Source organism: Cyanistes caeruleus, chromosome 7, assembly GCF_971803275.1.
Source record: "Cyanistes caeruleus chromosome 7, bCyaCae1.hap1.1, whole genome shotgun sequence".
NCBI classification, from domain to species: Eukaryota; Metazoa; Chordata; class Aves; order Passeriformes; family Paridae; genus Cyanistes; species Cyanistes caeruleus.
The window spans coordinates 32369337-32379487 of record NC_141707.1 but is presented as its reverse complement, the minus strand read 5'-3'; the positions used below and the strand labels follow the sequence as shown (position 1 = coordinate 32379487).

The window sequence follows — 10151 nt, the reverse complement described above, 5'->3', positions numbered from 1 at the left end:
AAGGAGCCGAGGGCCCGGGGCCGCGGGGTGCTGTGTCAGTCCGGGTGAGCTGCCTCACCCAGCGCCTCCTGCCTCTCCCTGACAGGTCGTCTATCAAGTTCCTCTAAAGGAAAATCACGTCTCGAAGAGAAACGTGGATCAACAGCTAAGAATTAAGATCGTATATGACAGAAGCGTTGAGGAGTGAGTATAATGTTGCGGCAGGTTTTTTTTTATCCATGGGTGAGAATGGAAACATTGTTAACTAAAGGTCATGTGTTTTGTTTTTTAAATATAGTTTGCTGCCTGAGAAAAGACACCTTATAAAGGTATGTTCTGTTTGCTTCCCCTTTCTGTTTGTATGTAGTTTATTACAGGGATGAAGTTAAGCTTAGGGCTGGTTTAACTAAAGCTTTGAATGGCATCTATTTAATATTCCACTAATCCAGGAAACCAAAGCTTTATATATAGATTATACCTTCATAACAAATAACTCCAGAGTTCTGCTGCATGTTGTTTGACAGGTGTTTGCTATATCCCAAGGCGCAAAGGTATCAGTGAGAAATGTGTTTTTAAAAGCCTCTCTGAAGCTGTACATTATAATTAATACTGGTTTCCTTCCCATTTTCTCATTCCAAAAACAACATATGGGAATACTGAAACAAAGTATTTCCTAATTATGTTGATAATAATTGACCTTCTTTGAGAGTCAGGCTTTCCCCTATTCTGCTATACCACAATATCTAGCAAGTTTCATGTAACTTGGTAGTTAATGCCTTTGGGGTGAGTTGTGTCTGCCCTGCTTATGAGTGACCCTTATTTTTGTTCTTTTCAGAACAAACTCTTCCCACAAGCTATATCTTACTTGGAGAAGACGTTTCAAGTGCGCAAATCTGCCGGTGCTATATTGCTAAGCAGGTGTGTGAAAGTCTGTTGAAAATATTGTTTACAAAATGTTGTTGCTATATTTGATTTTTAACACTGTGCTGCATAGCCTTTAAAAGAAGATTAGAGTGTAAGAAATACCCTGCTGAATCAGATCAGTGACCCATCTGATCCAGTGGCAGTGGCAGATGCTCTTTTACAAATCTGCCAATCTTCCATGACCAACACTTGCATTTGTTGCAGCAGAGACATTCAAAGCTATATATGCTGACAGTTCTCTTTTATGTGTACTCCCTTTTATGAACCTGGTCCTAATCTCTGTTTGAACCTGTGGATGCTCCATTAACAAGTGGAAGCATTATGTGTTCCCTGGTAAGGTAGTTAATAATTTTCACTGTAAAATTTATATCGAGTACCAACATAAAGTTGTAAGCTGTTCTATAGTTCTCCTTCAATAATGAATGCATTGACTGTCTCACATTTCATTGAAGGCAATGTGTGACAAACCAATATTTAAGGAGGAAAGCTGACCCTCACAGATATTGCCAAAAAGCCTGTGCAGACCATACAAGATGTGGGCCAGTTATAGTTCCTGAGAAACACCTCCAGGTAAGCTCAGCCGTCCCAAGTGTTTCCTAATCTTTGAAATAATACTGCTTGTGGTAATTAATGAAAAAGTGAACCTTGGTAATTGTGCATAAGTGACCTGTTTGCTGGAGATCACTAAGTCTGAATGAAAGAATAGAAAAACTTAAATTAGTGTGAGTTTCTGTAGTTTATGTTGGTGAATTAAAACTCAAATAAAAAAACTGGAACTGATTGCTGTCTTCTGAGCCTGTGTTCTAATAGCCTGTATGGAGAGGATGAGATTTGGAGCTTGCTAAATTGCTGTTAGTCACTTTGTTATTCTCCTTGGTCAATGAGTTGGAATTTCACAGTTAGCAGTTGATTTTCAAAGACCTTGTTTGAAGAGGTTATCCACTGACTCAGGAGCATGGTGCAAGAATTGCTTCAGACTTGTTTTCTTGATTCAACTACAGTATGTGATCAGTAGATTTCTGATTTTCTTTCTTTAACTTGGAAGTTTTGACTGTATCATTATAAAGATAGATTATATGAGAAATGCTATTGCTAGTTATATATACTAGCTTTGTGAGCCAAGATTTTTTTTTTTAAATTTAAAGGAAATACAGGGTGCTAATTCTGGGAGGCTTGACAGGCTTTATTTTTTGTTTTTTTAAAGCTGCCACCTTCCTTGAGTCTAATAAATCAAAAGAGCTAGTCATTTGAAAGTTATTCCTTGGCTCTGATTTTGTTTACTGTTCTTCACTGGGCGTTTTCTTATCTTCTGCTTTCTTACAACAGGATTTATTCTTGGTTTCAAGCTAATTGAATTGTGTAATGCAAAATTTTGGTCATCAGTAAAGTATTTTAATTGTTCCCTTTGTAAAGCAATGCAGGGTGTACAATGACAGCGACTGGCACCGCAGGCCCACGGGTTTACCTGACCAGGAAGGGGTTCGAGATGCTGACTTTGTGCTCTACGTTAGTGCCCTCACTACTGACAGGTGTGGCCATGAAAATATCATTGCATATGCAGCCTACTGCCAACTGGAAGCTGAAATGGACAGGCAAGTATTCCCTCTGTTGCAAACTCACTTTTAAATTAAGCTTTCAAGTTTTTTGATTGTTCAGATGTGGAATTTGATTGTTTGTCTTTGTTGTATAATAAAGGAGGAGTCATTATTGAGGTAGACAAGCATTGCATTTATATAAAATCATAAACCCATCAAATAGTGCTTTACTTGCAGTTGAGGCACAGAACTCAAAGCTGATCCTCCACTATAAATGCCTATCTCAAGATTCTGTTTCTGTTTCAAGTGTCTGTTGAGGTGAATGTCATGATTTCACAAACTCAAAGAATGCAAGTTCTTACTTATATCGCTTTTGTTTCCATTTCAGTTGTAGTCGCTGTCCCAGAGTTTGTACCTCCCTAGGATCTTACCTAAAATTTAGGTCCCTTGCACTGTTGTCACTGACATCTGTGCAGAATATTGAATATAGAGATTGACTGACCCCATCTCAACAGTAAACGAGTCACTGTGTTGTTAACAAATATTTATAAATGATTAGGAAGGACATATTTTTGCATTAGTCTGTATCTTTAAGTCTTCTGCTGCTTCAAGTGAATAATGATTTGAATTTTGTAGTACTTTACTGAAAACCATTTAACTCTAAAACTGTCTTCCAGACCAATAGCAGGATATGCTAACTTGTGTCCAAACATGATTTCAACGCAAGCTCAGGAATTTGTTGGCATGTTGTCTACAGTGAAACATGAGATAATCCATGCACTGGTAAGGGTTGATAAAATGTTGCCCTGAAATGAGTGCCTGCTTGTTCACATGCCTCCAGCTTGTTGCCAAGAGAAGGATGTTTGGTGGAGAAAACCTCTTGCTTTGCCTCCTTCAATTTGTATTAATTGCCTTGGAGTGTTGTGCTTCCAGTGTGTCTCTGGTGGGTGTGGGGATTCTTTCATGGTGTTTGACTTTGTATATATATGTTTTACCAAAGGGTTCCATGTACTTGTTTTTTGAAGGGTTTCTCTGCTGGACTGTTTGCATTTTATCGTGATGATGATGGAAAACCTTTGACACCAAGATACGCAGATGGACTTCCTCCTTTTAATGAAAGGTATGTACATAGTCTTTGTACTTCTTGGTACTCCCACTGAAGGATGTTTTCATGTTGCTTTTTTAGGATGTATTCTTGCCTGCTGAATATCCAACTTCATTCCATTACAAGAGTGACTTTCCTTTATAGTATTCAAACAGTGGTATGTGGTGACTCTCTAGTCTTTCTTTACATTGCCATCAAGCACTTTTATTATCCACATACACTATAAACTAAGACAGTATTTCATTTATCAGGAGGCTGGAAAAACCTTACACTTATCCATGCTGTCTAATGTCAGTGCAGTTCATTTTTAAGATTTATATCAGTCAAGATTTATAGTTATGCAGAATGGATGATGTGTGTAATCTGCTGTGTGAATTTTCTGATTTGGTACACAATGAGAAGTTTACATTCTTTTTTTCTTTTTTTAGTTGGTATTGTAGCTGTTCTTCTAGGAGGTGGTAGAGAGCTTTTTTTATAATAGCAATACTGAGGGGTTCTTACATTTTTGGTAACTGTAGAAAATGTACCCTGAGCCTGCAGACTATATTTTTAATAATCTTACTTTTTGCTTTGTTCAGTCAGTTGGGTGGATAATAAACACATCTTACAAAGGAGAAAATGCTGCATAGTAAAATTTTTAAATTTAGAAAGCATGAGGGAGTATAGAGACTATCCATGATTCTGTTTCTGTCTTTGTGGGAAGGATTTGTAACCAAACCTTCTCCTTACAGCCTAGGTTTGTATCAGTGGAGCAATAAAGTTGTTCATAAAGCAGTGAGGCTGTGGGACATACGTGGTGGCAAAATGCTGCGCCATGCTGTTCATCTTCTGGTGACGCCTCGGGTAGTCGTAAGTGTGCATTACCTTTCAAGCTTTGTATGCCAAGGTTACCAGGACATTCTTGAGTCATAAATATTTCTTATCCTTGAAGAAGTGATGACCTAACACTGAATACCCTTCCCTGAAAGTATGGCCCAAAGCCTGTGCCATTAATGTTGTGTAATTGAGAGGGTGTAGAAAATGGGTGACAATATGAAATAAATAAATTGACATAATAAGAGAAAATGGACTGGAAGGTAAATTATAAAAGGTTAAGCAAAACTGATGTTGAAAAAATTCCTTAATCCTGCTCTTTAGATGTTTTCCTACAGACTTAAGACACCTACTGCTCCTTTAATATTAATATTTTGCCATGTTTAAAAAAGAAATTCCTCAGGGATTTTTGTAAATCTTTCTTGCTTCCCACGCTTCAGACTCTCTCTTTGTGCCCCCCCAACAAAACATATGCTCAAGTGTAATAAATTGGATTTGGAAATAAGTCATAGTGCTAATCACATTTGGCCACAAATAATCTTTTTGTTTCAAATCTAAGTATATAGAGCAAACACGGATTAATTACCCCAGTTTTGCTCATTTATTTCGAAGAGATGAGTAGGTAGTATGATAGATTTGCTTTTGGGGTGTTTGCTTAGTCAGTCTCTGAGTAGAAAACAAAAAGAAGTGCTGAAATACCTTTAACAAATAATTCTAGAGCACCAGGACTGCATGTGGGTATCCATCTCGGTATTTTGAGAGTTGTGTTGAAATGTTTTCTTTCTAGGAAGAAGCCCGAAAACATTTTAATTGTCCAATTCTAGAGGGGATGGAGCTTGAAAATCAAGGTGGCATGGGTACTGAGCTCAATCACTGGGAGAAGAGATTGTTGGAGGTTTGTGCTGTTACTAGGAATGGAAGGGGATATGGCAATGTCTGCTCCCTATGCTTTTGGATTATTGACTTTTAGGTTTATTGTGGTACCTATTGGAGCCTTGAAAATGCAGGAGTATCAAACCTCATTGAAATACATCACAAATAGTACTTGATACTTAAATATTTAAATGTCCAATGTCTAGAATCATCTGTCATTTAGCCTTCTTGCTGAGTTTCAGAGTATGAAATCAAGTGTTACTGAAAAGCTAAATGTCTCTTACTCCTGTCTGCCATTTACCCTTTTGAGAAGGTTTGCTCCCATTTTAGGGCAAAGGGGATATTCCTTTGAGTCAGTTGAATTTTGTTGCCTTCTGCCTCTCAATTACTTCATCATTCTATTTATTACCTTCACTTCATCTTTATTCACTTGCCCTGGCTTTAGCTTTTGCCATGCCTCCTCCAGAACCTTGCCTGATAAAAAACCCCACTTTTTTCCCTCTTAACATTTAAGCTAATTTTTATTTGTAACTTAGCGCTGTGTGATATTTTTGGCAGAGGTGCATTGTCTAGTCATTGTTTTATGCAGTGAGGTAAACAAGAAGGGAAATGCTTTAGGACAGTCTTTTTATGAAGGCATATGAAATTTGATTTTCAATAGTAAAAAGAGACCAGAAATAAAATGTTTTTGCTTAAGAAACATTTTCTTACCATAATGGTTTTGAGTGGCTTACCAATCATAACTGGTAACTTTCAGAATGAAGCAATGACTGGATCCCACACTCAGAATCGAGTCTTTTCCAGGATCACCTTAGCATTAATGGAAGATACAGGGTAAGAATTAAGAATGGGAGGGTGGGGTTTGGTTAAATTGTGTTTGGTTTTCATTGTACTTGATTTTATTTCAAATTGATGCACTTATCCCTCTGCAGCAGAGTAAATAACCAGCATAATTAGCTTTACATTAGACAAGGAGTTATACCTTGTATGTTATTTTTTCTTCACATATCTCAAAACCCTTTCTTAATGTAGCCTTAAAAAGCCAGGCATTGCAATGCAAAGTCCTGTTTGTGGCATCTATTTACTTTTTGTCTTAATGTAAGTCTTTCAATTGTGTGCAGTACATATTATTTTTTTTTCAGCTCTTGCAGATAGAAAGCCGAAATTGCCTAAGGTTTCATCTTTCTGTATGCATTGTTACTTTGCAGATCACAAAATTTTCTTCTAGTTCATTGTGACTTGAAAAATAGTGAAATTGTAATGAATTTTCTTATAGGCAGAAGGAGATGCAGTTTCCTTTTTCTTAATTTAAAAACCTTAAGGCATAATATGAAATTCTTTGAACTGCTGTTTTATTAATCAGAGTAGAAATTTTTGAAGTAACTATATTCTCATTTCAAAATACCTTTACAGATGGTATAAAGCAAATTACAGCATGGCAGAGAAATTAGACTGGGGACGCAATAAAGGCTGTGACTTTGTAATGAAGAGCTGCAAATTCTGGATTGACCAGAAGAGACAAAAGTAAGAATACAGTCTTCAAAAAAAAAAAATTAAAAATAAAGAGGAAACCCTGATGCATGTTTACATTTGTCCTTCAAATGTAACTCAGTAAAAAGAGGTAGAGGTTGGTAGAGATGAAAAAGGGATGCTGCCCTGCATCCCATGAAATTACAATAAATGCAGAGGTAAACATCTTAGGGTGTAGAATGCATTTACACTATGAGAAGGCTGTGCTTTAGAGAGGGTGGGTAGGACTAAATCTAAAGGTGTTTGCCTTCTTATTTTGTCCCTTTTATTTGGGAATGCAGCCTGTGTCATTTTGCATTACTGTACTGTACAACTGAAGGAGGTGATAGCCATCTTCAAAACACAGCCTGCCTTGTTTGTTCCTTACAACCTTGTTTGTTCTTTACAATCCTCAAACATTTCTAGGATACAGCTGCACAGTGGGCCTGTTTTGCTTGTATGTTTTTTTCTTTAAAGTTTACAAAACAGTGTTATTAAAATGAAATAGGTGAATGTGTTTTGTTTGCTGGCTTGATATTCTTTACATCATAAAGGTCATAACCAGACAAATAAGAAAAACTAGCCTCCAAAGAAGAAGTCAGTGCTTCATGTGATTGAGTCTAGGGGAGAATGAGAACAAACAGTCTTGACAGGCTGCTTAGGTAAAGCAGTTGAATTGACCTGATGTGATTTTTATTCTGTTTTTGTTTGCTTTTTGTTTTTGAGGAAGCAATTAATCAGTCCATACTGCGACACTTTGAGGAGTAATCCTTTGCAGTTAACTTGCAGACAGGACCAAAGAGCAGTAGCAGTGTGCAACTTGCAGAAGTTTCCAAAGCAGTTACCTCAGGAATATCAGGTATAATGGATTCTACTTTACAAATAACTGAAGTGTTTTCATTGTTGAGCCTCGCAGCCTGATGATTATATTTCAGTTTTTTTTCTTCTGAACTAACATGACAATAGATACTGTGAAAAATGTCTACCTGGTTTATTACAAGGAGTCTGAAGATTGATAAAAACCCTTGTGATCTTAATAAAAGACAATGATGTTGCTTGGCTATCTAGCCAAATACCAGATAGAAATGTTGCTTTGTAACAGAAATCCCTCAAAATGTCTTGTTTGTGGGATTTCTTCTCCCAGCCTTCTGCCCTTTGTCACTGTACACTAAAAAATCTGTTCTGATTACATCCCAAAGAATGAAATTATTACAAAAAGGGGAATCAGGGGCATAAGCTGGGAGTGATACATGCAGATATGAATCTCTGCATTATTTATGTATTCTTAAATACTTCTGGCTCATCTGGTTCATGGGTATTGTAAGATGCTGTTAGTAGTATTCCTGAATAGTAACAGCTGATGTTCTTGCAGCTATAGTGATTTGGTCTGTTTCAAAACAGCTGTACGCTTCCCTTTGCACAAACTGCTTCACTACTGTATTTTGTTTTGCAGTACTTTGACAATCTTAATGGAGTACCAGCAGAAGAATTGCCTTACTATGGTGGTTCAGTAGAAATTGCTGACTATTGTCCCTTCAGTCAGGAATTCAGCTGGCATTTAAGTGGTGAATTTCAACGCAGTTCAGACTGTAGAATAATTGAAAACCAACCAGGTCAGTATTCAGGACTTCAGGATGGTATTGCAGAGATTGCTCTCATTAAGTTGGAATGGACTTGCTGCACATTCAAACTAATTGCATGTGAATTTTTTCACTTGTGAAGTCTTACACCACCAGCTGTGTAAACACTTGAGCTGTGGTAAGAAGCATAGTAAACTCTTCTGTACACTTGAGGCAAACTCACATATCTAATGCAAGAATTGCTTAAGGAATGAACAGATATTTAACCCAAATGATCCAAATACAAGACAAAGGATGGGGATTGAGGCCAGGGTTGTTTATTGAGTCTCTGAAACATAATTGCACTTTTCACCTTTGTAGATTTTTTGTTCAAGGCCAGGGTCTTTGTGAGTTACCAGAACTTGAGCTTGTCTCCTAGTGTAATGCATGGATGTTCAGTATTGCAGAGCTCCAGAATGCTGTAGGATATTACCTGGCAGTTGTCTCAAAAACAAACACCCTCTGCCCTCAAGCCAGCAAGCTGAGCTGGCATTCCCTGAGGGCAAACATAACCACATAGCTCTGATGGAAAGTGCATGCTCGTTTGAGCTTTTTTTTGTGGTTAGTTGATTATTTTGTTTGTTTCTTAAATTTTGGATTTCTTTCCATGTTATTTTCACGACAGTATAATTCCCAAATTGATAATAATTCAGGGTCTGAAATATTCTAAAAGTAAACCTTGGATTGCGTGTGGGGACATTGATTAGATAACCTTTTAAATTGATGTGGGCTTTCTGTTACCCTGGTAAAGTTGTAATTCAGTATATTCCTCCTACTTTAGATCCTACCAAAAACTATGGTGCAGAGAAATATGGACCAAACTCTGTATGTCTTATTCAGAAATCTGCTTTTGTTATGGAACAGTGCCGGAGGAAACTCAGTTACCCTGACTGGGGTAGTGGATGTTATCAAGTAAGTATTTGCTGGGTTTTTAGTGGGTTTTCTTTTTTAATAATCCTAAAGGGAAAAGTCAGGCTTAAAAAGTAGGTTGTGACTGTTAGAACTTTGTACCTGCACACTGGACATTGTAATCCATAGATCATATAACATACTTTGAAAACAGTCTTCCAACCATAAGCCTATAATTTTGCTAAGTGTGTGACTGCTGGGATGACTTCCAGGCTCACTAGGGACATCATCCATTACCCCATGACACTTTATCCTCAGCTAAGAAGGAATACTTCCATGAAATGTTATGTTGTTGAAGCATAATTAGTCACTGACTTTTCAGAGGTGGAAAGCACTGTGCACATGTCACTTATTTCTCATTATCCTCATTTTCTTTGGGGCTATCTTGCTAAGGGTGTCACAGTCAGTAACTGCACAACTCCACAAAAGTAGTCATTAGCAGAAGCCAAGTTTTACTTGTTCTCATTTGATGGTCTGCATAAATGCACAAAAAGAGTATAGTCGGTGCTTTAAAGCATTCCTGAATTTCATAGTTGCTGAGATTGCATTAAAATACTCACAGTTATTCTGTGCTTCTGGTAAATCATAATACAGACTTGACTCTTTTTTATTTTAAGGTTTCTTGTTCTCCACAAGGGCTGCATGTGTGGGTCAAGGACACTGCATACTTGTGCAGCCGCTCAGGCCAGGTGTTGACTGTGAGCATCCAGATGAATGGCTGGATACACATTGGCAATCTGATTTGCCCAGCCTGTTCAGACTTCTGTGACTCCTGTCCCCCAGAGAGGGATCCTCCAGCTTCTAACTTAACAAGAACTGCACCCATTGGTAGGTTGCTTTTTTTGGCTGAAGTGAAACTTCAGTATTAAATATCTGAAAACGTCA

At 37.5% G+C, this 10151-nt stretch overlaps 1 protein-coding gene across 8 annotated transcripts in view; it reads left to right on the top strand.

Moving 5' to 3' along the window:
- LMLN (leishmanolysin like peptidase) overlaps positions 1-10151 on the top strand; it is a 34211-nt gene that overhangs the window by 565 nt on the left and 23495 nt on the right. For all 8 annotated transcript variants that reach the window (XR_015288864.1, XR_015288868.1, XR_015288865.1 and 5 more), the window contains exons 2-16: positions 86-183; positions 278-308; positions 815-897; positions 1356-1473; positions 2317-2495; positions 3116-3221; positions 3464-3558; positions 4275-4392; positions 5144-5251; positions 5987-6063; positions 6643-6753; positions 7465-7597; positions 8192-8351; positions 9139-9269; positions 9884-10094. Coding sequence is in view for 1 of the 8 variants with exons in the window: in XM_023930475.2 (XP_023786243.2) it covers positions 86-183; positions 278-308; positions 815-897; positions 1356-1473; positions 2317-2495; positions 3116-3221; positions 3464-3558; positions 4275-4392; positions 5144-5251; positions 5987-6063; positions 6643-6753; positions 7465-7597; positions 8192-8351; positions 9139-9269; positions 9884-10094 (1759 nt within the window). In the remaining 7 variants the exon portion in view is untranslated. The remainder of the gene's footprint in view (positions 1-85; positions 184-277; positions 309-814; positions 898-1355; positions 1474-2316; positions 2496-3115; positions 3222-3463; positions 3559-4274; positions 4393-5143; positions 5252-5986; positions 6064-6642; positions 6754-7464; positions 7598-8191; positions 8352-9138; positions 9270-9883; positions 10095-10151) is intronic.